Source organism: Hyperolius riggenbachi, chromosome 4 (genome assembly GCF_040937935.1).
Source record: "Hyperolius riggenbachi isolate aHypRig1 chromosome 4, aHypRig1.pri, whole genome shotgun sequence".
Taxonomy (NCBI): Eukaryota; Metazoa; Chordata; class Amphibia; order Anura; family Hyperoliidae; genus Hyperolius; species Hyperolius riggenbachi.
Window position 1 is genome coordinate 234,298,061 of NC_090649.1, and position 23,666 is coordinate 234,321,726.

Below are 23,666 nucleotides of genomic sequence, written 5' to 3' on the forward strand. Positions count from 1 at the left end.
TTAAATAATTGTTGAAGAAACAGATTAGGCTGTTTCTGCATACTGTTTTGCTGATATTTTTGATTGTTGCTGCTCTTCCATACTTACTCTTTGGGTAGTGAAAAGGACTTCTAAGTCCATGGGCAGCACAGTGGCGTAGTGGTTAGTGCTCTCACCTTGCAGCACTGGGTCCCCAATTTGAATCCCAACCAGGTCAACATCTGCAAGGAGTTTACATGTTCTCCCCGTCTCTGCATGGGTTTCCTTTGGGCACTCTGGTTTCCTCCAACACACAGATACGTTAATTGGCTTGGCCCTAAATTGTGATACACGCACTACACGATAGAGACCAGGGGTGCCCATTAGGTAGATCGCGATCTACTGGTAGATCGCAAAGGCCTTCATGGTAGATCCCGACCCCACTACATTTTCCATTCTGTACATACAAGTGTGCTCCTAAAATTGTACATAAGTAGATCATTTTGACTTGCTGATTTTTTTTAAAGTAGCTCACGAGGCGAAAAAGTGTGGGCACCTCCGATATAGACAAATGACTATGGTAGGGGCTAGATTGTAAGCCCAGGGGCATAACAATAGACCCTGCAAGGTATGCAGCCGCAGGGGGACCCAGAAGCCACAGGGGGCCCTGTCCTGAGAGACTGACAAGTAAGGGGAAGGAGGAAAAAAATTCTGCTCTTTGCACAGTTGTTCTAATGACTGCATCTGCTTGGCCACTGATAAGGAATCATGCAATGTTTTGCAGACAAAGATTTGTAGATAATCCCTATTCAATGTTCAGCAGGGTCTTGTGTACATCCTGCTCTACCCCTCCCCAACTGCTGTGGCCTGTAGTGATACTTGAGGAGTCTGGGAACGGAGAGAAGGTGGGAGGGGTCCCATCTAAAGTTTTGCAGGGGGGCCCCGTGATTTCTAGTTACGCCCCTGTGTAAGCCCCTCAGTTGTTCCTAAAAAAAAAAAAAAATTTGCACATCAGCTGGTTAATCAGGTTTCCCAGAAGCTTCCCAGGAGTTACATGAATTCCACAGAACCCCTTTTTGGTGTCCCAAGAAAAGTAAAGGAAATTTCTACTGAATTAGCACATAGGCAGCAGAAACAACCCAACAATAGCTTCAACTTTCCCATTCAAACAAAATAACTTTCAATGGAATTTGGCCAGGGGCGTAACTAGACATCACTGGGCCCCCCTGTGAAACTTTGGATGGGCCCCCCCCCCCTGCGAAACTTTGGATGGGGCCCCCCACCCCCCTCGCTTTCTGCACAGGAAAACTGAGGACCAATGTGTTTTCCCCATGCAGATAAAAACACTTAGACTTAAAGGAAATGTCAGGCAATCTATGCTACCCCCAGATGTACTTACCCAGAGCTTCCTCCGGCCCCTTGCAGCTGACAAGTCCCTCGTTGCAGCTCTGCTCCCAGTACATACATACACATACACACACAGCCATATTATTTTACTACATGAGAGCACATGCTATATGGAGGAACAACAATGACATGCTGAACATAACCAATAGTATTCACTGAAACTTTGGCAAAACATTCAGAATGTCACGGATTGATACTCTTATTACGGGATCTTGGACTGAGTATGAGACAACAAGCTCTCAATGAAGCATCAATCTCCACTCTGCTGTGTTGTAAAATTAATTATAGGCCATAAGGTCATTAGCCTGTGTGATAAGAATCTACGAATCCTTTCAGAGTGAAAAAGGGAAAGTCTACAACTTTTTTTCAAAATGTGACTCCGTTCTTTTTTAGGTTGTACATGCAGTCATCAGATCTTTGCAGCAGTGAGAGACAGATGTTTTTTACGAACCCTAGGGAGCAGGGACAGTGTACAAATTCCAGAGTGTGTATGATTCCTTATCTGTGTGGTGGACACATGCAGTCAATATAACAATGGTGCGAGAGCAGAATATGTTTTTTTCTCTCGGTGCCCTTAGTTGTCAGTCTTTCAAACTTTTCCCCCCACGGGCCCCCTGTGGCTTCTGGGGCCCCACTGCGGAGGCATCCCTTTGCCGGGTCTATTGTTACGTCTGTGAATTTGGCTTTAACTTTGGATGAAAGTTGATAAAATGTGCTACACCAAAGATTAATTGTCTCATGCCAAAAACTCTGAAACCAAACTATAGCTACAAAAAGTGCTGATTTGTTTTTCTACCATATTAGGGGGCAGGGGGCAGGGGGCAGGAGCATCATCAATTCACTGACCGACTACAGCCAACCCTTAACAGCTTTTAAGAAATGATAGCACTATTAATTTTTAGTACACGAGCAAAGCTTGAAGTTGTATGTTTCCTAAAGGACAGTGAGACATGGTTGCCGATGCTACTAACTACATTGCCCATCTGTCAAAGGAAGGCAAAAATGTAACCTTCTGTCTTATTTCATTTCTCCAAGCTCATTAGTCGTGATTTATAATCTGAGCACTACACTCCGTGTATCTGTTTGGGGGTGAACCTCAACTTGGCCATCTGTAATGGTGTTCTCACAGTTTCTGTCACTGTGCTGAATCCTAAACAAAGGCTGAAAGGTAACCAGAGTTGCACAGGGAGAAGGGATTTGACATGTGAAGGGATGTTGGTGATGTATTTAACATAGTAGTTCTACCTGCTTTCACAAGCTTCCAAACCTCACAGCAGGTAAGGAAACAAATTCTTGTTTTGCAGATTTCTGTCCTTTTTCCATTGCTAATCCGTTTCAGTTTCAGGAATCTGTTGAGGTAGATAGAGCTTAAACTGTCATGGTAGATACAGCATGCAGTCAGGGAAAACCTCTTCCAAAGCAGTTACTAATTATATGGCAAATGAGTTGGGAGGGAAATTCACCAGTGAATCAGTGCAAATGCTTTGACAAATGACATTTACTAAGCATTAAAAAGAATATGAATAGGTCTTATTTTTCAATTAAATTTGGTCCCTATGCAGGTGTACACTGAAAACTAACTTTTATTGTTTCTAGATACTGACTTAATAGTTATTGATGAATGTTGTCAACTTCTCTGCTTGTGCTTGTGTGCTCTGCTTGTGTTTCCATAGTTACTTACAGGATCAGTGGGTAAGATTTATAAAGCAATGGTACACCACCATCTGGTGCCAGAACACCAGCAATCAGGTATACGCTTGGGTATGAACTGATTTATGATATTCCTCTTAGCCACACCAATGCACACAGTCAACTACACTTTTTGAGCAACGTGAAAAGAATTGTGTTAACGATTAAATCACTTTATGTCTTTTTATGTGTGGCTGGATAGTGTAATGGTTAAGGGCTCTGCCTCTGACACAGGAGACATGGGTTCGAATCTTGGCTCTGCCTGTTCAGTAAGCCAGCACCTATCTGAATAGGTGAGACCTTAGGCAAGTCTCCCTAACACTGCTACTGCCTATAGAGCGTGTCCTAGTGACTGCAGCTCTGGCGTTTTGAGTCCGCCAGGAGAAAAGTGCGATATAAGTGTTTGTCTTTGTCTTTTATGTGAAACTGTTGATGATTCAAGCCAAGGATGCTTTTCTGGGGCCCGGGTAGGGGGGGGGGGGGTAATTAAAGCTACAAGATGTGGTAGCGGATGTGTATTTATTCAGAAGTGGAAAGTCAGAGAGAGTAAATAGCATCTCTGCCTTGGGTGTTGGAGATCCTTTTCCCTGCCCTAGGATAGTGTTTGAAGCACGAGCATCTTGATCTGATGAATGCTTAGTTGTCATACAGAAGAACATATGTTTCTGGCCAGTATATTAAAACACTGATGACTGCTGATAAGACTGGGTAGGCAAAGAAGAGTAATTTGTAAATTGCATTTGTATGTTTATGTTATATAGAAAAAATTGTGTTCTCTTTTTTTTGGGGGGGGGGGGGTGCTACAGTGAAGATTTTCATTCAGTTAGACTTTTTATAAATTCCGTGTAATTTACAGAGGAAAATGAACATTCAGTCATAAACTTGCACTGTCATCGTGGTGAAGCTTGAGGTGGTGGTTGTTTATGTGAATGTGATTGGACTGGGGACAAGGAGGTCATGTTATGTCCTGACACTTGAGTGCTTGTAGAGTTCTGCAGGCAATCTTCTATCTGCCATCCCAATACTTATAATGAAGTATCATTAAATTTAGTTGTAGATAAGGATAGAGAACGATAAATTAAGGAGAGGTTACTGCCAAAATATGGGGTAGGGTTATCAGATTCTAGTTATGCTAGAGTTATATACTGTATTTTTTGGACTATAAGACTAATTTTTCTCCTCAAAGTGGGGGGGGAAAGTCACTCCGTCTTATAGTCCAAATACATGGAATTCCTGACTTGTGAATAGAGATGGCCTGAACGGTTCGCCCCCGAACAGTTACAGGCGAACTTTGGGTGGTTTGCGTTAGCCGGCAAAGGCGAACTTTTGTGGAAGTTCGATTCGCCCCCATAATTCTCCATTAAGGTCAACTTTGACCCTCTACATCACAGTCAGCAGGCACATTGTTGCCAATCAGACTACACTCACTCCTGGAGCCCCACCCCCCCTTTTAAAAGGCAAGGTTCTCCTGCCATTTTACTCACTCGTCTGCCTACAGTAATTAGTTAAGGGACAGCTGCTGACAGACTCTGCTAGGGAAAGGTTAATGGTGTGGATAGCAGCCTACCAAGTGGTAGGCCTGGGTTTGATTCCTGGCGAATGTATGTGAGTTGGCTTTTGACATCCTACAAATCCCTAAGCAAGCTAATCTTTCTCTTGGATATATCATAATGGTACATGCTAGGCTGGGATCAGCATGTAGTGTTGGTGGTGGTATAGTGGTGAGGAGAGCTGCCTACCAAGCACTAGACCTGGGTTCGATTCCCGGCCAATGTATGTAAGCTGGCTTTTGAAATCCTACAATTCCCTGGAAGACACGACCCTCCTTCTCCCTGAGGGAGGAAGGGAGGTGGGAGGAGGGGAAGATTACACTTCCTGATGTTGTAAAGCAGTGTAGGCCTGCAATTGAACATTCAATGAGATTTCTGACCTTAAAACACTGCTTTGTGTCAAATCCACTTTGGGACTTTTGATGTCTATTCCACTCAACCATGTCTCCCTCCAGTGCAAATTTGTACAGAGGCGCCAGGCAGGTTAAAATGATCTAAAAACAACTAAAAAGGAGGAGTACAGGTGGACTTACCTCCTGAAATGATGGACAATCGAGATTGTTCAAATCGCAAATAACAATTTATTTTGGCACTCCGCAACGCGTTTCGCAGGTATAACCCGCTTCATCAGGCAAGGAGTGCAAGCTCAAAAAGGTCCAATAGTGGCAATGCGCCTCTGTACTCTCTCCCTCCAGGTATTAGACCCCTTGAAACATCTTTCCCATCACTTTTGGGGCCAGCATAATTTTTTCTAATATTCTAAGTTCTCCTCTCCATTGAAGTCTTTTGCGGTTCGTGAAAGTTCGCGCAAACTGAACTTTCGCGGTAGGTTCGCAAACCAGGTTCGCAAACCTAAAATCAGAGGTTCTGGCCATCTCTACTTGTGAATGCCTGCCAATATGAACATCCAACCTGCTGCAATGCTGGGCTCTCCCTGTACTGTGCCCATGCAGAGGAGGACACGGGGACAAATAGAGAACACAGGGGGACACAAAGGGGCATAGAAAAGGACACAAGGGAGACACAAAGGGGCATAGATGAGGACACAGGACGACACAAGGGGGACAGAGGAGGACACAGGGAGACACAAGAGGTACAAGGGGGCATGAGGTACAAGGGGGCCTAATCCACAAGATCCCCTTCATCATGGATGCACCAGGTTTAGTATATATTTCTTCCCCTGGTTTTTGTCTTCTAAACCTAGGTGTGTCTTATGGTCAGGTGCGTCATGTAGTGCGAAAAATATGGTAAGTCAGAAATTATTAGTATAGGTGAGCTTTAGGCTGGATTCACAGTGGTCAGTTGCATAACGCATGTGTTAAAATGTGTGTGAACTGCAACTGGGACTGGACATAGAATTTAATGCAAAGCCTTCTTGCAGCAAGTCAGAATAACGTGGTCCAGTACTGTGAATAGCCCCATAGAATTGTATGGGCAACAGGTTGACTTGCAGATTTTTTCTGCAACAAAACTAAGCACTGTGAACCTAGCCGTAATGAAAGACTGGGACATAAATTAGTCTTACACATCTTTTAGGTTAGGTAGGTTCACAGTGGTCAGTTGCATAATGCATGCATTATGAGTGTGAACTGCAATGGAGACTGGACATAGACTTTAATGCAAAGTCTGTGCATGCAGCGAGTTAGAATAACGCGATCAGTTACAATGCAGCACTGTGAATAGGCCCATAGGATTGTATGTGCAGAGAGTTGATATGCAGAATTATTCTGCAATGCACCTGAGCAGTGTGAATTAGCCCTTAACGTTAGGTGTAGGTTTAGGTGACATTAATAAACCTACTGTTTGTGCCTAACACAATGAATACCTGAATAACATACAACTCAGAGACAACTTAGGTACAAATGTTATGTTATTGTGCAAATCAATTTTCACATGCAAAGACCAAACATTTCTCAGAGTATTGCACCACACCCTATAAACCCCCCCCCCCCCCCCCCCAGAGAGGTGGCCACCTATACAGCACAAAAATCCCCCTCCCTATACGCTAATATTGCACAGTCCCTTGTCCACCTTGCGCAGGATATATGGGAGCAATAACAAGCGCTGTTCAGATTAGGAGCAGATCTTTGGAAAAAAGTTAATTCCACCTCCACTTCAAGGAACCTGCCCATGTGCTGGCATGCTATCACAGTTCAATTATGCTATGGATAAAGATCATCATGCATGATGGGGTATAAAGGCTTAAGGTAACTCACCTACTCCTCCGGGCAAATCGATAAAATCACCAGTTCCAACAGGCTCACCCGTCTAGGCCTCTCCCCAGTGCACTTAGGGGGCCTCTGTCTCTGACCGATGCCGTGCGACTGTGCGCTGTAGTGGCCCAATTGCAGCCAGCACGCTTACTTTGTCCAGCAGTCTCCGGGCGGGCGTCCTCACTATCACAGATGTATTTTCCAGGCACATGCGGTGGATACTGCCACGTCGCACTGTGTGAGTCCGCGTTCCCCTCCGAACGCCGGACCGATACTACGGCTGGGATGGATTGACTTCTCCCGCGGTCTCCTCTATACGGTGGCCTGCATGGATAAAAACTAGCCAATGCGTTTCATCAAATTCCTTTGACTTTCTCAAGGCAAAAAAGCAGAAATGGCTCCTTACTACTTCTTGTGGGCATATTTATAGCCACAAGTGTTTTCAGTTCCAACATACCCTGATGCTCCTTACATCCATGCTCCTTACTTCCATCCATCAAATTGGGTATTGACAGCATTTTACTGATTTCCATCTTTCACATTAGATTTTCCAATGCATATTTTTGTATCACAACCCCACTGCCCTAATCTGTGGATAAATCAATGGATACATCTATTTTCAATGTTATCCCTCCCATGGGATGTTATTTATTGGCTTCACATATTACACATTTGCACTATTTTATCCCTTACATCCAGGGGGTCCCACTGCCACTTCCATATAATTAACAACTAGTGATTATACCTCACGGTGGAGGGAGAAGACCCAAGGGGACAGATATAAAACAACCATCGCCAATGTCTTGCCTAGACCTATTTTGACAGCTCAGGACCTGGATTCCACATTTACAGGAAAACCCCCAAAGTCCACATTTATACCTAACGGGGCTCGTGTTTTACACTTCTATATCCACATGCATTCTTTCGGCAGTAGAATTTTGTCGAAGTCCCCCCTTCTAGGGCTAATATTCAGCTTATAAATGCCTCTAAATTTGAGGCCTCTGGGGTCACTATTATGAAATTCTTTATTTGTACCCTTAATGTTCTTTATATGTTCCCCAATGCGGGTCTCCTGGTCCCTCCCCGTTTTTCCTATGTAAATCTTATTACAAGGACATATCAATTGATAAATTACTTTAGTGGTGGCACATGAAATATAGTCACGTATTTTGAATTCAGATATGCCTTCACTATCATAGAAGGTGTCCCCCTTCATGACGTGTCTGCAAAATCTGCAGTTTTGACATTTGAACATGCCCTTCCTTTTTCTCATACTCCTTTTTTCTCTCTGAAATTCACTTCTAATTAGCATGTCCCCTAAACTGCTGCTTCGTCTTACCGCCACATGTGGTGTCTCCCCCACTATTCTTTGTCCAAAGTGAGGATTCCCCAATTTTTGTTGAGAATTTCTAAAAACTGTTCCCAATGACTTCCATATCTGGTAATGATTCTCACTACCTCATTATCATCCTGTCTTTCCCTTTATGCCTTCCTTTTAACCAACAAATGTTGTCTATCTGTCTTAAGTGCTCTGATAAAGGCTCGCTTTATGATTCGATTAGGGTACCCCATGTCTCTCAAACGTTTTCTAAGCGCTACTGCTTCTTGTTTGTATAAGTCAACTGAGGAACAATTCCGCCTGATCCTAAGGAATTCCCCTGTGGGACGGATCTAATCTGACACCCTAGGTGATGGCTTGACGCATGCAGCAGTGTGTTCCCTGCACTCTCCTTTCTGTAGGTACTCGAGTACAGTTTGTTTCCGCATTTAAATAATCTCAAATCCAAAAATGTTATGCTTTCCTCATCACAAGAATAAGTCACATAAATATTCCTCCGGTTACTATTTAATTGCTCCACAAACTCCTGCAGACTAGCCTCATCACCTCTCCATACCATGACCACGTCATCAATGTAACGTAGCCAGACACGTTTCCCGAATCTCGGCATGCCATACACTTCCTCCTGCTCCCACAAACCCAAGTGAAGGCATGCATAGGCCGGGGAACATGCCGCCCCCATGGACACGCCCCGCAGCTGCTTATAGTATTCTCCATCAAACTGAAAGAAATTGTTTGTTAAGATTAGCTTCATCAAATCAATCACATAATTATTGTGCGCTTCCTCTTCTTCCCCATAATACTTTTCCACAAAGGTCGCCATCGCTCTTAGACCTATTTCATGAGGAATTGAGGTAAACAGAGACTCTACATCAATTCAAGAGCCACAAGTAGACACTTTTCAGACAACAGGGGGCCTCCATTGGCAGAGATTATTGGCCTCCCGGGGGAATTTAACAGATTTTTGTGAGTCTTTGGAATAATGTAGAAAGTAGGGATATTATATTCCTTTACCTCCATGTATCTAAATTCTCTTTCCAATAGAACACCTTCTATTTTTTTTGTCCTCTCATTAAATATATCAAAATTGTTATCAGATTTATCTTTATTAATTTCATCTAACATTTTGCCCACATTTTCTCCAAACTGAATTTTTTCCTCAATTACCATCAGGGTCATTTCCCTCAGCCCATGATCAATACATTCCTGTTTCCAATTTGGGAGGAATCTTTCAGTTAAAAGATGGGCTGCGGGAATTACCCTTTCCCTTATTCCTCTAGGAATCAACTTAGCTTTAATATAATTTTCCATGTAAATTATATTCCATTTTCGTTTGTCCAACTTTACTGCCACTTTTTGATACAGTCTGAACTTTTCATCCAAATTAACTGCATCATCTTTCCTAAGTGGCAGTTAGACCCCCTGGATGTAAGGGATAAAATAGTGCAAATGTGTAATATGTGAAGCCAATAAATAAAATCCCATGGGAGGGATAACATTGAAAATAGATGTATTCATTGATTTATCTACAGATTAGGGCAGTGGGGTTGTGATACAAAAATATGCATTGGAAAATCTAATGTGAAAGATGGAAATCAGTAAAATGCTGTCAATACCCATATTGATGGATGGAAGTAAGGAGCATGGATGTAAGGAGCATCAGGGTATGTTGGAACTGAAAACACTTGTGGCTATAAATATGCCCACAAGAAGGAGTAAGGAGCCATTTCTGCTTTTTTGCGTTGGCTAGTTTTGATTAGTGTTGGGCGAACATCTAGATGTTCGGGTTCGGGCCGAACAGGCCGAACATGGCCGCGATGTTCGGGTGTTCGACCCGAACTCCGAACATAATGGAAGTCAATGGGGACCCGAACTTTTGTGCTTTGTAAAGCCTCCTTACATACTACATACCCCAAATTTACAGGGTATGTGCACCTTGGGAGTGGGTACAAGAGGAAAATTTTTTTTGCAAAAAGAGCTTATAGTTTTAGAGAAAATCGATTTTAAAGTTTCAAAGGGAAAACTGTCTTTTAAATGCGGGAAATGTCTGTTTTCTTTGCACAGGTAACATGCTTTTTGTCGGCATGCAGTCCTAAATGTAATACATATAAGAGGTTCCAGGAAAAGGGACCGGTAACGCTAACCCAGCAGCAGCACACGTGATGGAACAGGAGGAGGGTGGCGCAGGAGGAGAAGGCCACGCTTTGAGACACAACAACCCAGGCCTTGCATGAGGACAAGAAGTGTGCGGATAGCAATTTGCATTTTGTCGCCATGCAGTCATAAATGTAATACAGATGAGAGGTTCAATAAACAGGGACCGGAAACGCTAACCCATCACAGATGTTCATTGTTCATGTTACTTGGTTGGGGTCCGGGAGTGTTGCGTAGTCGTTTCCAATCCAGGATTGATTCATTTTAATTTGAGTCAGACGGTCTGCATTTTCTGTGGAGAGGCGGATACGCCGCCGATCTGTGACGATGCCTCCGGCAGCACTGAAACAGCGTTCCGACATAACGCTGGCTGCCGGGCAAGCCAGCACCTCTATTGCGTACATTGCCAGTTTGTGCCAGGTGTCTAGCTTCGATACCCAATAGTTGAAGGGTGCAGATGGATTGTTCAACACAGCTACGCCATCTGACATGTAGTCCTTGACCATCTTCTCCAGGCGATCGGTGTTGGAGGTGGATCTGCACGCTTGCTGTTCTGTGTGCTGCTGCATGGGTGTCAGAAAATTTTCCCACTCCAAGGACACTGCCGATACCATTCCCTTTTGGGCACTAGCTGCGGCTTGTGTTGTTTGCTGCCCTCCTGGTCGTCCTGGGTTTGCGGAAGTCAGTCTGTCGGCGTACAACTGTCTAGAGGAGGGGGAGGATGTCAATCTCCTCTCTAAAGTCTCCACAAGGGCCTGCTGGTATTCTTCCATTTTGACCTGTCTGGCTCTTTCTTCAAGCAGTTTTGGAACATTGTGTGTGTACCGTGGATCCAGAAGGGTATAAACCCAGTAATTGGTGTTGTCCAGAATTCGCACAATGCGTGGGTCGCGTTCAATGCAGTCCTAGGCCGAAGAGGTCATAGCCTAGGGTCACAAAACCTGTTTATTTGGGCAATTTCAATGGTGGCGAGTCTGACGTACATAAATCGCAGCAATGGCCGTTAGCAATCCTATGGGGGATTTTACCAATTTTGGACCCCTGTAACTCTGGTTTGCAGAGATGTAGGGACCCCATCTTTGGAATCCAAGTCTAACAATATGTCTTCTACCTGCATGAGACATTTCGTGAGATTCAGACGTTGCTAACGGCCATTGCTGCGATTTATGTACGTCACCATCACTACCATTGAAATAGCCCAAATAAACAGGTTTTTGTGACCCTAGGCTATGACCTCTTCGGCCTAGGGGCCCGAAACTCACCAGTCATGTTCCCCCTAAGGGTCCCTACAATGCTAGAAAATTTGGAACTGCTGAGCCATTGCCCTTTGAAAAGATGTGAGATTTTGGAAAGTGAAATAGGGAGGCAATGAAATCCTATGGGGGATTTTTACCAATTTTGGACCCCTGTAACTCTGGTTTGCAGAGATGTAGGGATCCCATCTTTGGAATCCAAGTCTAACAATATGTCTTCTACCTGCATGAGACATTTCGTGAGATTCAGACTTTGCTAACGGCCATTGCTGCGATTTATGTACGTCACCATCACTACCATTGAAATAGCCCAAATAAACAGGTTTTTGTGACCCTAGGCTATGACCTCTTTGGCCTAGGGGCCCGAAACTCACCAGTCATGTTCCCCCTAAGGGTCCCTACAATGCTAGAAAATTTGCCACTGCTGAGCAATTGCCCTTTGAAAAGATGTGAGATTTTGGAACTGTAAATAGGAGGCCCAATGAAAGCCTATGGGGGATTTTACCAAATTTGGAGCCCTGTAACTCTGGTTTGCAGAGATGTAGGGAACCCATCTTTGGAGCCCAAGTCTAACAATATGTCTTCTACCTGCATGAGACATTTCGTGAGATTCAGACGTTGCTAACGGCCATTGCTGCGATTTATGTACGTCAGACTCGCCACCATTGAAATTGCCCAAATAAACAGGTTTTGTGACCCTAGGCTATGACCTCTTCGGCCTAGGACTGCATTGAACGCGACCCACGCATTGTGCGCATTCTGGACAACACCAATTACTGGGTTTATACCCTTCTGGATCCACGGTACAAACACAATGTTCCAAAACTGCTTGAAGAAAGAGCCAGACAGGTCAAAATGGAAGAATACCAGCAAGCCCTTGTGGAGACTTTAGAGAGGAGATTGACATCCTCCCCCTCCTCTAGCCAGTTGTACGCCGACAGACTGACTTCCGCAAACCCAGGACGACCAGGAGGGCAGCAAACAACACAGGCCGCAGCTAGTGCCCAAAAGGGAATGGTATCGGCAGTGTCCTTGGAGTGAGAAAATTTTCTGACACCCATGCAGCAGCACACAGAACAGCAAGCGTGCAGATCCACCTCCAACACCGATCGCCTGGAGAAGATGGTCAAGGACTACATGTCAGATGGCATAGCTGTGTTGAACAATCCATCTGCACCCTTCAACTATTGGGTATCGAAGCTAGACACCTGGCGCAAACTGGCAATGTACGCAATAGAGGTGCTGGCTTGCCCGGCAGCCAGTGTTATGTCGGAACGCTGTTTCAGTGCTGCTGGAGGCATCGTCACAGATCGGCGGCGTATCCGCCTCTCCACATAAAATGCAGACCGTCTGACTCAAATTAAAATGAATCAATCCTGGATTGGAAACGACTACGCAACACTCCCGGACCCCAACCAAGTAACATGAACAATGAACATCTGTGATGGGTTAGCGTTTCCGGTCCCTGTTTATTGAACCTCTCATCTGTATTACATTTATGACTGCATGGCGACAAAATGCAAATTGCTATCCGCACGCTTCTTGTCCTCATGCAAGGCCTGGGTTGTTGTGTCTCAAAGCGTGGCCTTCTCCTCCTGCGCCACCCTCCTCCTGTTCCATCACGTGTGCTGCTGCTGGGTTAGCGGTCCCTTTTCCTGGAACCTCTTATATGTATTACATTTAGGACTGCATGCCGACAAAAAGCATGTTACCTGTGCAAAGAAAACAGACATTTCCCGCATTTAAAAGACAGTTTTCCCTTTGAAATTTTAAAATCGATTTTCTCTAAAACTATAAGCTCTTTTTGCTAATTTTTTTTTCCTCTTGTACCCACTCCCAAGGTGCACATACCCTGTAAATTTGGGGTATGTAGCATATAAGGAGGCTTTACAAAGCACGAAAGTTCGGGTCCCCATTGACTTCCATTATGTTCGGAGTTCGGCCATGTTCGGCCCGAACCCGAACATCTAGATGTTCGCCCAACGCTACACGTGACCCGTTCGGCCAATCACAGCGATAGCCGAACGTTCGGGTAACGTTCGGCCATGCGCTCTTAGTTCGGCCATATGGTCGAACAGTTTGGCCGAACACCATCAGGTGTTCGGCCGAACCCGAACATCACCCGAACAGGGTGATGTTCTGCAGAACCCAAACAGAGGCGAACACTGTTCGCCCAACACTAGTTTTGATCTATGCAGGCCACCGGGAAACATGCAGGTAGTGCCCACGTTTGGATTTGACCTGTAGACCCAGCGCTGCAAGGCAAGAGTGCTATGTATCACAACACTGTGCTAAACCACTAGATCTACTGTGAAGAGAACAAGAGGCCACTATTTGGTGGCACTTTATAGGATAAACTATTAAAGAGGGAGTTCCCTGTTTGTTGGGGGATTATATGTGGAGAATTGTAAATTTAGAGGCACTGTGTTGGAAAATCAGATGCCTCAGCACTTACTGTTATTATTTGAGCACTGGCACAGTTCAGTAGAAAAACACACTTTCTCTATTTCTAATCACTCCCATTTTGAAACTATACTCCTGTCAAAATAATATGACCAATACCCTCTTTTATTGTGTGCATATAATAAAAGCTCCAGTTAAAATGGGTGCTAGATATAAACAATATTGAAGTTATTATTTAGTAAAATGGTAGCCAGGATATGCTGTAAAATATTGTTTATAATGCTGATATTCTTCTATTCCCCACTGTAACCTCTATTTTTATGTATAATAAAATGGGCACCAGTAAAAGTGATAAAATATCATTTAACTTACCAATATTGTACTACATCATTCATGTAGTAAAAAATACTAACTGATATTTTATTATAACCTCCCCTGTCAGTGCCCAACCCTAAGCCCCCCCCCCCCCCATGGTGCCTAACCTTAACTCCCCCCCCCCCAATGGTGCCTAACCTTAACCCCGCCCTGGTGGTGCCTAACTTTTATTTCAAAATATACTGGTAGGTGATCAGAGGCGCCAGCAGAATAAAATTAATATAAAATTGTTAAAAATTGCCGGGAGGGAAAGTGGTGGACTTCCCCACAATAATTAGACACCAAGGTCTGTCATCAAATCAAACGAATACATTTATTCAATAGTACCCCAATATCTGCTTTATTTCAAAATATTCACACCATACATTGTACAAGAAACCTAATTTAAGTATTATACTAAATTGGATAAATAGTGCAATACAAATACAAGCTTTTTTTATCTACATTAACTCTTAGTTATCCTAAGTAGTGATAAACACCGAAAGAGACAGAGAGAACCCAATATAGTGTAGTATGTACTGGTAATATGGGTGTGAGAAAGTAAGTATATGATATTAATACTCACAAACCAGGGTTACCATCCAGGCAACCACTGGAAAGGCAGGTGGGGAGATTAGACCGGTCCACACTCAGCATTAAAAAGAATCTGTATTGTTAAAATCGCACAAAAGTAAACATACCAGTGCGTTAGGGGACATCTCCTATTACCCTCTGTCACAATTTCACCGCTTCCCGACGCATTAAAAGTGGTTAAAAACAGTTTTAAAAAGTTTGTTTATAAACAAACAAAATGGCCACCAAAACAGGAAGTAGGTTGATGTACAGTATGTCCACACATAGAAAATACATCCATACACAAGCAGGCTGTATACACCCTTCCTTTTGAATCTCAAGAGATCATTTGTGTGTTTCTTTCCCCCTTCTGCTCTCATGCACTGAAGTTTCAGGCTGCTCTTTTCTTCTTGCAAACAGCTTTGCCCTTGTCTGTAATCCTCAGTATGTGAAAGCCCAGCCAGCTCAGAGGAAGATTTATCCAGCTTGTAAAAGATAAGAGAGAAGAGAGAATCTGCCATAATCTAAATAACACACAGGCAGTGTGCAGAGAGGGGCCTGGAGGGGGGTGATTCATCACAGAACCACAACACTGAAGAACTTGGCAGCCTTCCAGACACAGGCCGACAAGTCTGACAGGGGAAAGATACATTGATTTATTACAGAGACTGTTATAGTAGAAAGGGCTGCAGTAAGCCAGAACACATTAGGATAGCTTTTGGAATTTGTAGGATGATAAAAAACAGGATGCAATTTTTGTTACGGAGTCTCTTTAAGAAGTTGCTCTCTGTAGATCGGCAAAAAGGGGGTAACACCCCTCCACCAAGGGTGGACTTAGATCATGTACAGGCAAACAGAGGCACCAAAAGGGTAAAAGTCAACAAAAAGTTTAACAACCGTGGGAGGCTGGGGTGGATTCTCCTCCTCCAGATAGACACAACAATCTGTTGAAAGAGTTCAACCAAATATTTATTTACATGCTCCAAAAAGTGCAATGCGCTTCGCAGGCACATCCAGCCTCTTCAGACCACAAACGGAGCATAATACTTATGCAGGTCTAGTACAAAGCAAAGCGCCTCTGCCTCCCCCAGTTTTTAAACTTTTTATCGACTTTTATCATTTTGGCTCCTCTGTTTGCCTATACATAAGTAGTGATAAAGTTATTGGTGAATCAATAAGGACATAGCAAAAATGTCAAAACTTTTCTTGTACATAAGGTCAAAATAAGCTCTAGTTATAAAGTAGTTAAGGTATTGTTTTCTACCATTAGGTCCGGGTATGATATTCTGGAACAACGCTTGTATGATTTTAATAGTGACATAAAACATATATGATTTTCCATATGTTACATTTTTTTGCAATTGCTTGCTGTGATGTCGAAAAACAAAATATCAAAAACATTCTGTGGATAAAGAGAGGAATACATTGTTTAAACTTTTACTTAGGTTTTGCAGCATTAAAACTGTGTGTACTTTATCGTATTACATGGAAAAAGTCGTTGTTGTTTTTTGCTTGTTAGCTTCCACCTGACTCATTTAGTTAAAATATTATTCTATAATTAGTGTTAAGTGAGACAAATAAAATTCACTTTGATTTTAAGTAATTAACTTGAAATCCAGTCTATTCAGGGCTGGTAAGTGGCTGGGTAGTGTAATGGTTAAGGGCTCTGACTCTGACACAGGATACCTGGGTTAGAATCTCGGCTCTGCCTGTTTAGTAAGCCAGCACCTATTCAGTAGGAGACCTTGGGCAAGACTCCCTAACACTGCTACTGCCTATAGAGCGCGTCCTAGTGGCTGCAGCTCTGGCGCTTTGAGTCCGCCAGGAGAAAAGCGTGATATAAATGTTCTGTGTTTGTTTGTAAGTAAGCAGTTGTCTAGGGCGCCGCCTGCTTTGGATGGTGCCACAAAACCATGATAAACAAACAATTTTTATTGAACTGGCATGCACTCCTGCAGGTTGCATGATGTAAGGAATGGAATTGTGGTATATGGGATAGGACATTGCATTTTGGTAGGAGAGCTTTTTGGTCTCTTTTAGTCCCCTATACTCTCCTTGTGGTTTTGAGTCACCAGGAGCTGCTTGGTTACTGTGTTGTACTGGTCCAAGCCCTATCCCATAGAGCCATATCAATCCTTGCCATGCACTGAAGAGGACCAAAAATCCGAAACAGGCTGTCTGCATGTGGGGTTGGTATGGCTCTGTAAAATGTAAAGCTATAGGCTTGCTAGACACCAGCGGTTCTGGATGCAAGCTTGGCTTAGGGGGCATAAAGAGATAATTTGTATATTCAGTAGTGGTGCATTGTGAGTAACCACAGGTATTCACTTTTTAAGCTGAATTATCGCACATTCCTTCTGTTTTAAGAAGGCAAACCACACTTAGCAGTAGTTTTCAACAGTCTCTCCAGTCCAGTGGCTAGCTCAGCTATTTTAATTAGTCAGGAGACAACTAGAGAAACAGATTTTTTTTAACTTAAAGTGTACCTGTGGGGAAAAAAAGTGCCTATTAGTATGCCGCCGGTGAGTTGGGCGCAGGGTGAGCTCACCCTGCTGCTGCCGAAATTCCTGGCAGCATTAAATACTATTCCCACCCTGAGTCATAGCAACTTGGAAGGAGAACCAGGCCAGGGACTATAGCATTGATGTTATATCAGCGCCCAACTCAGGCGATACATGGCCCCCGCATGGCAGCGATATCACCTGCTTTGGAAGAAAGTGCCCCTTTGGGGTACTCACCTCAGGAGGGGTTTGTCCCCAGATACTTCTCCTGTCCTCCTCCACCAGCCTGTTCCAGTGATGGAACCCCCAAAAAATTGATTGCCGATGCTTGTCATTTGTCAACAGCTCAAGTAGCGCGCACTAGCATGGACAGACTCAGCTTCCTGTGGTAAAAGATGAGCCTGATCAGGTCCATGCCACTGTGCATGGGCATGCTGTCTGCAGTACAGTAGCACGGACCTCCTGAATGGGCTCGGCTTTTTTCACTGGCTTTCCCCTCCCAAGGTAAGTATCATTTTGGGCCATTGAAAACCTCCCAGGTAGAATGACTGAATTTTGTCTTGCAGAAAATATTTACCAATAACATAGCAACAAATTTAAAACTAAAAAGTCTGAAAGATGATTTAAACTCATTTCATGATAGTGAATACATTTCATAGAAGTATGTTTCTGGAAATCTTTCAAAGTAGATTATATCAAGTGCAAAACTGCATTCAAAAATGAACTGCAAATTCTGTTATTTCTGGTGTTCCCCTTTACAACATAAAAAACATATATAAATGTGTATTGTTTCTGGGGTCTGTGAATGTGTATACCATGCAAAGTGCTTTGCTGCCATTTTGTTACACGAGTGGTAGGTATCATGGGTGTAGATGTTTCTATTTTTCTTTTCTTTTTAGCTAAATAAAGTAACAAATTGAATTATTGGCTGAGCAAAAAAAGATAAATTGCAGATTGTTTTTGAGCATGGTTTCTATCAGTTTTGTAACTTGTAGACTTTGATGAATAGCTCCTATAATCACCCTTCATGGGTACACAGTGTGTGCTTTCTCTGAGCTTGATGAGGAAAGAGAAGTGATGATCTAAAACTCATGTACGGCTATGCAATGCAATTCAATGACTAAAATTCCATATATCATTTCTAGGGAAGAAACGGAAATGATGGATTACCAGGTTCACTGGTGAGTCATGTTTAATTTCATTGCTTGTAATAACTTTAGCGTACAAACAATAACATTTCTGTTGCAATCTTCGACTTTTATGCTTCCAAAGTTTTTTCTTTCTTTTTTTTTCCAATAAATGACTCTTCCTGTTTTTAAGGGAGCCCATGGGCGGCCAGGTGATAGAGGGCCAAAAGGAGAACGTGTAAGTATTAAGACAAAACATTTTTCCCTACCCTCTTATATCTAAAGTCAGAAAGAATGCAATTACTAGCACAGGTGAATGACTGATCTGTTCAATAGTCTGACTAATGACACAATGGTTAAGAGAGGAGTCAACATATATATTTTTTCTTCTCCATAGACATGTCTAGGAGTTTTCTAGCACAGTATCTAACTCCAGAGGTTCCTGTTAGTCTTGTAGCAAAGCAGGATTTGCTGAAAAATGAATAACTAGGAATCAAGCTGTAGTCTCTATAACAGCCCAGTAATGGAGATTTAGAAGCCTTTACTCATTGTTCGTGTGCTTTTAAGCAACCCAAGCCAAGGACACATGTATGATGATATTATCAAAGACCCTCATAAGTGCTTAAAAGAAGAGATATTGATGCTGGGGATAGAAAATAATTATATTTACATCTGAGAGTTCCTATGAGAATAAATGACATTTGAAAATGCAGACTTTCATTGGTTACTTTTGTCATCTACATCTACTACAGCTGCCATTACAAACATTCAATAAGCTCTGATAAAAGTATGAGGAGTGGATGATGCACTGGTAGGACATAAGTAAGATGGTAAGGGATCTCAAAGACCCTTTCATCTGTGCCTAGCAGAGCCTAGTAATGTTCAGTGGTAATTATATGTATATATATTGCTGGTAGGTCGTGTACCTATTCATTATATACTGTATGGTTTTCCACTAATTAGAAAGGGTTTTGCTTAACTTAAGAGCAGATGTCTATGATATTTTGATATTGCTGCCTTCAGGATAAATAGATACATGGTTAGATAGAGATGCATATTTGCGTGCATGATCTGTAATATCTCCTAAGCAAATGTAAATATATGTCATGCAATTACCGTGCAGCACAGCACATGTAGTGGAAATCTGTATGAGCCTGTTGGTTCCAAATACATTCATGCAAAATTCATGCCATGGTAAATTTCAGCAAACAGAATAACATTGTGCCGTTGATGAGCATGCCTGCTGTGAATAATTTGTATGTTTAGCTCCCGGAGAAGTGGTCTCATTAGATGACCGTTTGTCTGTAGCTACCATTTCAAATTAATAGGAAACCGCTCTCTTTAATTATTGTAATTTTAAAGTGGCTTTTCAAGTTTTATTCCTGTTGTGCTTTTTTCTATAGAAGTGTTGTTTGAGTTGTCTGATTTCTTTCATTATTGACAATGAAGCTGGTAGAGATGGATGCTCCAAATTAGAAAGCTTAGTGACTCCCTGGGCTCCAATTCATGACTCATTAATTCATGACACTGAGTACTCTGATGCATGTGTAATTAGCAGTGTTTGTAAATCCCTAGTGAATGTGGCTCTGCTAGCCTCTGTACACAGTGCTCTTCTTAATAAATACTCTTTTCGCTTATAGCAAGTATCAAACCCACACATCTTTCCCCAGCAATACAGTAACCACAGGTTATAGTCTTGCTTGCTTCAAACCCTTTCAAAATATTTATTATGAAAATTATTTTTTTCATTTTCTAAATCTGCATAAACTGTAATTATGCTGAATTTTGAATAAATTAGTTATTCATGTCTTTTTTTTCCAGTTACAGTGCTAAGTCAAATACTAATATATTTCTTGTTCCTACTGCATAGTTAAAGTACTACTGTATAGTTAAAGTGGAGTGCTCCTATGTTTGACACCAACAATAAAGGAACATTGGTGCACCTATTCTCACCAGTGACACCTTTCTGATCCCTGTTTACACTAGGGACCAGGTATACAAATGCATCAAAAAGCAAGTACATTATGCTCCTCACACTACCTAAACCTTTTACACACATCTTAGAGATATTGCAAAGTGCTGTGCAGTGCAGAAGTATACCGGAATTTAGTCTGATAACGGCTTATTAGCTGAAAGCTTACTATTTTTTCGCTCAATTTAGCCTATAAATGGTATCATCTTGATTCCAGGCATCTTGCTTTTACTGATGGCTAACATGGTACAACACTCTACTGCAGAAGTAAGAAACATCTGCCTAAAAGATGTACACTCGGCGTAACTAGTCATAGTGTCTTTACCTAGGTATACACATGCTTTTACATTAATGTTTTTTTTACTTTTGCACTTCATAGCATTTTCGCAATGTCTCTGAGCTTTGAGTAATGGGAGGAGCACCATTTTAAACGGTTCTTGTTTTTTGTTAGTTATCATATACTGAGAGTATGTGAAAGCTTCCATTGCTGACCTTGCTATAAACAATGCTAACTACCTAGCTGTCTTGCTGATTTCTTTGGCTTTAGTAAACAGCTTCAACAGGCATACAGCCAAAGCCGGGACAAGGTCCTCCGGCACCCAAGGCTGATGGCCCGTACTCACGGGCTGCAGAAGTGGCCTGTCGCCAGCACACGTGAGCGTGCTAGCGACAGGCCGACGACAGCTTCTCTCCAGGTCCCTCCGCGTACACACGCGGAAGAGGGACCAGCGGCGAGACGGAAGCTGTCGCCGACGTTCCTCCTCCCCCCGCCGGAAGCTCCATTTACCTCTATGGAGGATGCTGTCGCTAGTCCGCGTACTCACGCGGACTAGCGACAGTTGCGGCGGAGGTGCGGCGGCGACTGTTGCCATGCGATTGAAACTTTCAATCGCATGGCGACAAGAGCGATGGGCGACAGTTCGGGGTGCGCGCGCGTGCAACGGCCCATACTCACGGGCGACCTGTCGCCGCAACACGCGCGCTCCGCGTGTTGAGGCAACAAAAGTCCCTCGTGAGTATGGGCCATGAGAAACCAAAGTGCACCCCCCCCCCCTCCATCCCTCCCACCTCAGCCATCAAACACTGATTGCTATTAGACTAAGAGGCGCCCTAGGGCCCCTAACACCTTAATCTCTAGTTATCTGGCTTGCAGTCACTGACATGTATCCCCTTTTCCTATTTCTCTTCAAACACAATTATTTAGCTTCAAACACAATAGGGGAATGATAGCTGAGTGAGTTGTGCGCCCCTTCTACACTGCGCCCTGAGGCTGGAGCCTCTCTCGCCTCTGCCTCGGCCCGGTGCTGCATACAGCTAATTTAGGAAGTGCCACTGGAGTAAAAACACAAGATACACATATCAATACCATCCCCCCCCCCCCCCCAAAAAAAAACATGTGACATGTATAATTATATAATAATAATGTTAATAATAATATAATTGGAAAATTTGATAAACTTTAGATTCAGGTAAAAATATAACAAAGACAATACAGCAAATGTTGAGTATTTTTTAAATATATGTTTATTTTGTATTTGTTGCCAACAACACATTTCAAGAAAATCTGGGACAGATTCTATAGTAAATTTTTGTCCCTTCCACACGGAGTTGTCTCCAGGGTCTGAATTTTTAACAATGAAATCTAGTCATTCATTCCATTTTTAGTTTTTGTAAGGAAAAAAAAATGTTAACTTGTTAACTGTTACATTATTTTTTGTACAGAGTACCTAGCAAGCTCCTGGTGAACCAGAACTTCTAGGAGTGTGTAAGGGGCTACAATGGACCTAAAAGCCCTCTTACTAAAATACTATGGGAAACAAAAGTTTGCTTTCTTAAAACAGAAAGAATTTGCGATAATTCAGGTTGGAGTGAGTTCCGAGATGTCTCCCAGTGCATCACTGCTGAAATATGCAAATTGTCCCTGGAAGCTAGCCACACCTCCAGATCCGCTGGAATGCAATGATGTGTCACCTTGTTAATATTACAGAGCCACAATAATCCAACATGCTTACAGGCTGTTTCGGATTGAATGATCATCCTCAGTCCATCATTTTTTGTGTTACATACCTTTTCCAGTCTTTCATTGCCCATTTTAACTTTTGGAACTGTATAGCTGGCATGAAAATGTAAATGTGCATACATTTTTCACAAAACCATTATACTTTTTAATTTTAATTTCAACATATGATATTTTGTGTTAACCTTTGTAAAATAGGATTTCAATTATTCAGACATCAAGGCATTCTTTTTTTATTTATATTTTACACAGTGTCCCAACATTTTTTTAAAAATTAGATTCCACATGTTCAAGTTAGGTCAGTGACAGATGAAGTATCAACACCGATGACAAAGACAAGGTAGTTGGCATATTTTAGAACAAGATGTGGAAAGAGAGCTTTCTTAAAGAGAACCAGAGACGAAGCACCCTCATGTATTTTATTACATTTATCAGTGAGAACATGACAGTAAACACCTACCCTGCTTTTAGTTTCATTGTTATCTGCTTAATTAGTCTATTAGCAACTGTGATAAGAATCCACCGACTATTCAGTCGAGGTTTGACCTGGAATCATTATAGCTGAGTCACTCTTCTGTGAAGTGTTTTCAAGCCCAAGCCTTCCCCTCTCCTGGCTTAGATTTCCTGCTTTGCATACTGAGAGCTGTGATGACTGGGAGGGGCTGCTCTGCTGAGAGAGAAGCTCTGTGGCTGTAATATGATCCCTGTGTGCTCTGTCTGCATAGATACTGATCACTGCAGTTTCATTCCTATGAGAGACACTTCCTACAGGCAGTACATCATACCAAAATGAAAGCACACAGATGAACCTTTCTCATATAACCTAGATAGCAGCCTAGTCTCATATAGCATAGACAGCACATCCAGAACAACTCATATAACCCGGAAGGAGAAGGGATATGAGCCGGCGGCCATATTTGATTTTTTCTGGAGCAATAATGGATAAAAAACACTAAAAAAGGCACACCAGAGCGGCAAAATTATCAGGTAGAGCATTTATTCTTTACAAGCTATCAACTGATATGTTTATTTTGTGTGAAACGTTCATCTCTGGTTCCCTTTAATGTCACAATTGACAGCTGGGCACTAGAATCTTTTTGTTAGCAATGTCAGAACTGCTGCAGGCAAGGTCAGAACTGACAGGGATCATATGGAC

General features: G+C 42.6%; 1 protein-coding gene across 6 annotated transcripts in view; it reads left to right on the top strand.

Annotated features, from left to right (window-relative positions):
- COL19A1 (collagen type XIX alpha 1 chain) overlaps nt 1-23,666 on the top strand; it is a 1,086,226-nt gene that overhangs the window by 906,954 nt on the left and 155,606 nt on the right. For 5 of the 6 annotated variants that reach the window (XM_068281448.1, XM_068281450.1, XM_068281452.1 and 2 more), the window contains exons 46-47: nt 18,540-18,575; nt 18,715-18,759. In XM_068281448.1, the coding sequence (XP_068137549.1) occupies nt 18,540-18,575; nt 18,715-18,759 (81 nt within the window). Of the gene's footprint in view, nt 1-18,539; nt 18,576-18,714; nt 18,760-18,918; nt 19,166-23,666 lie in introns of those variants that run through there. The other variant, XM_068281454.1, reaches the window with a different exon arrangement.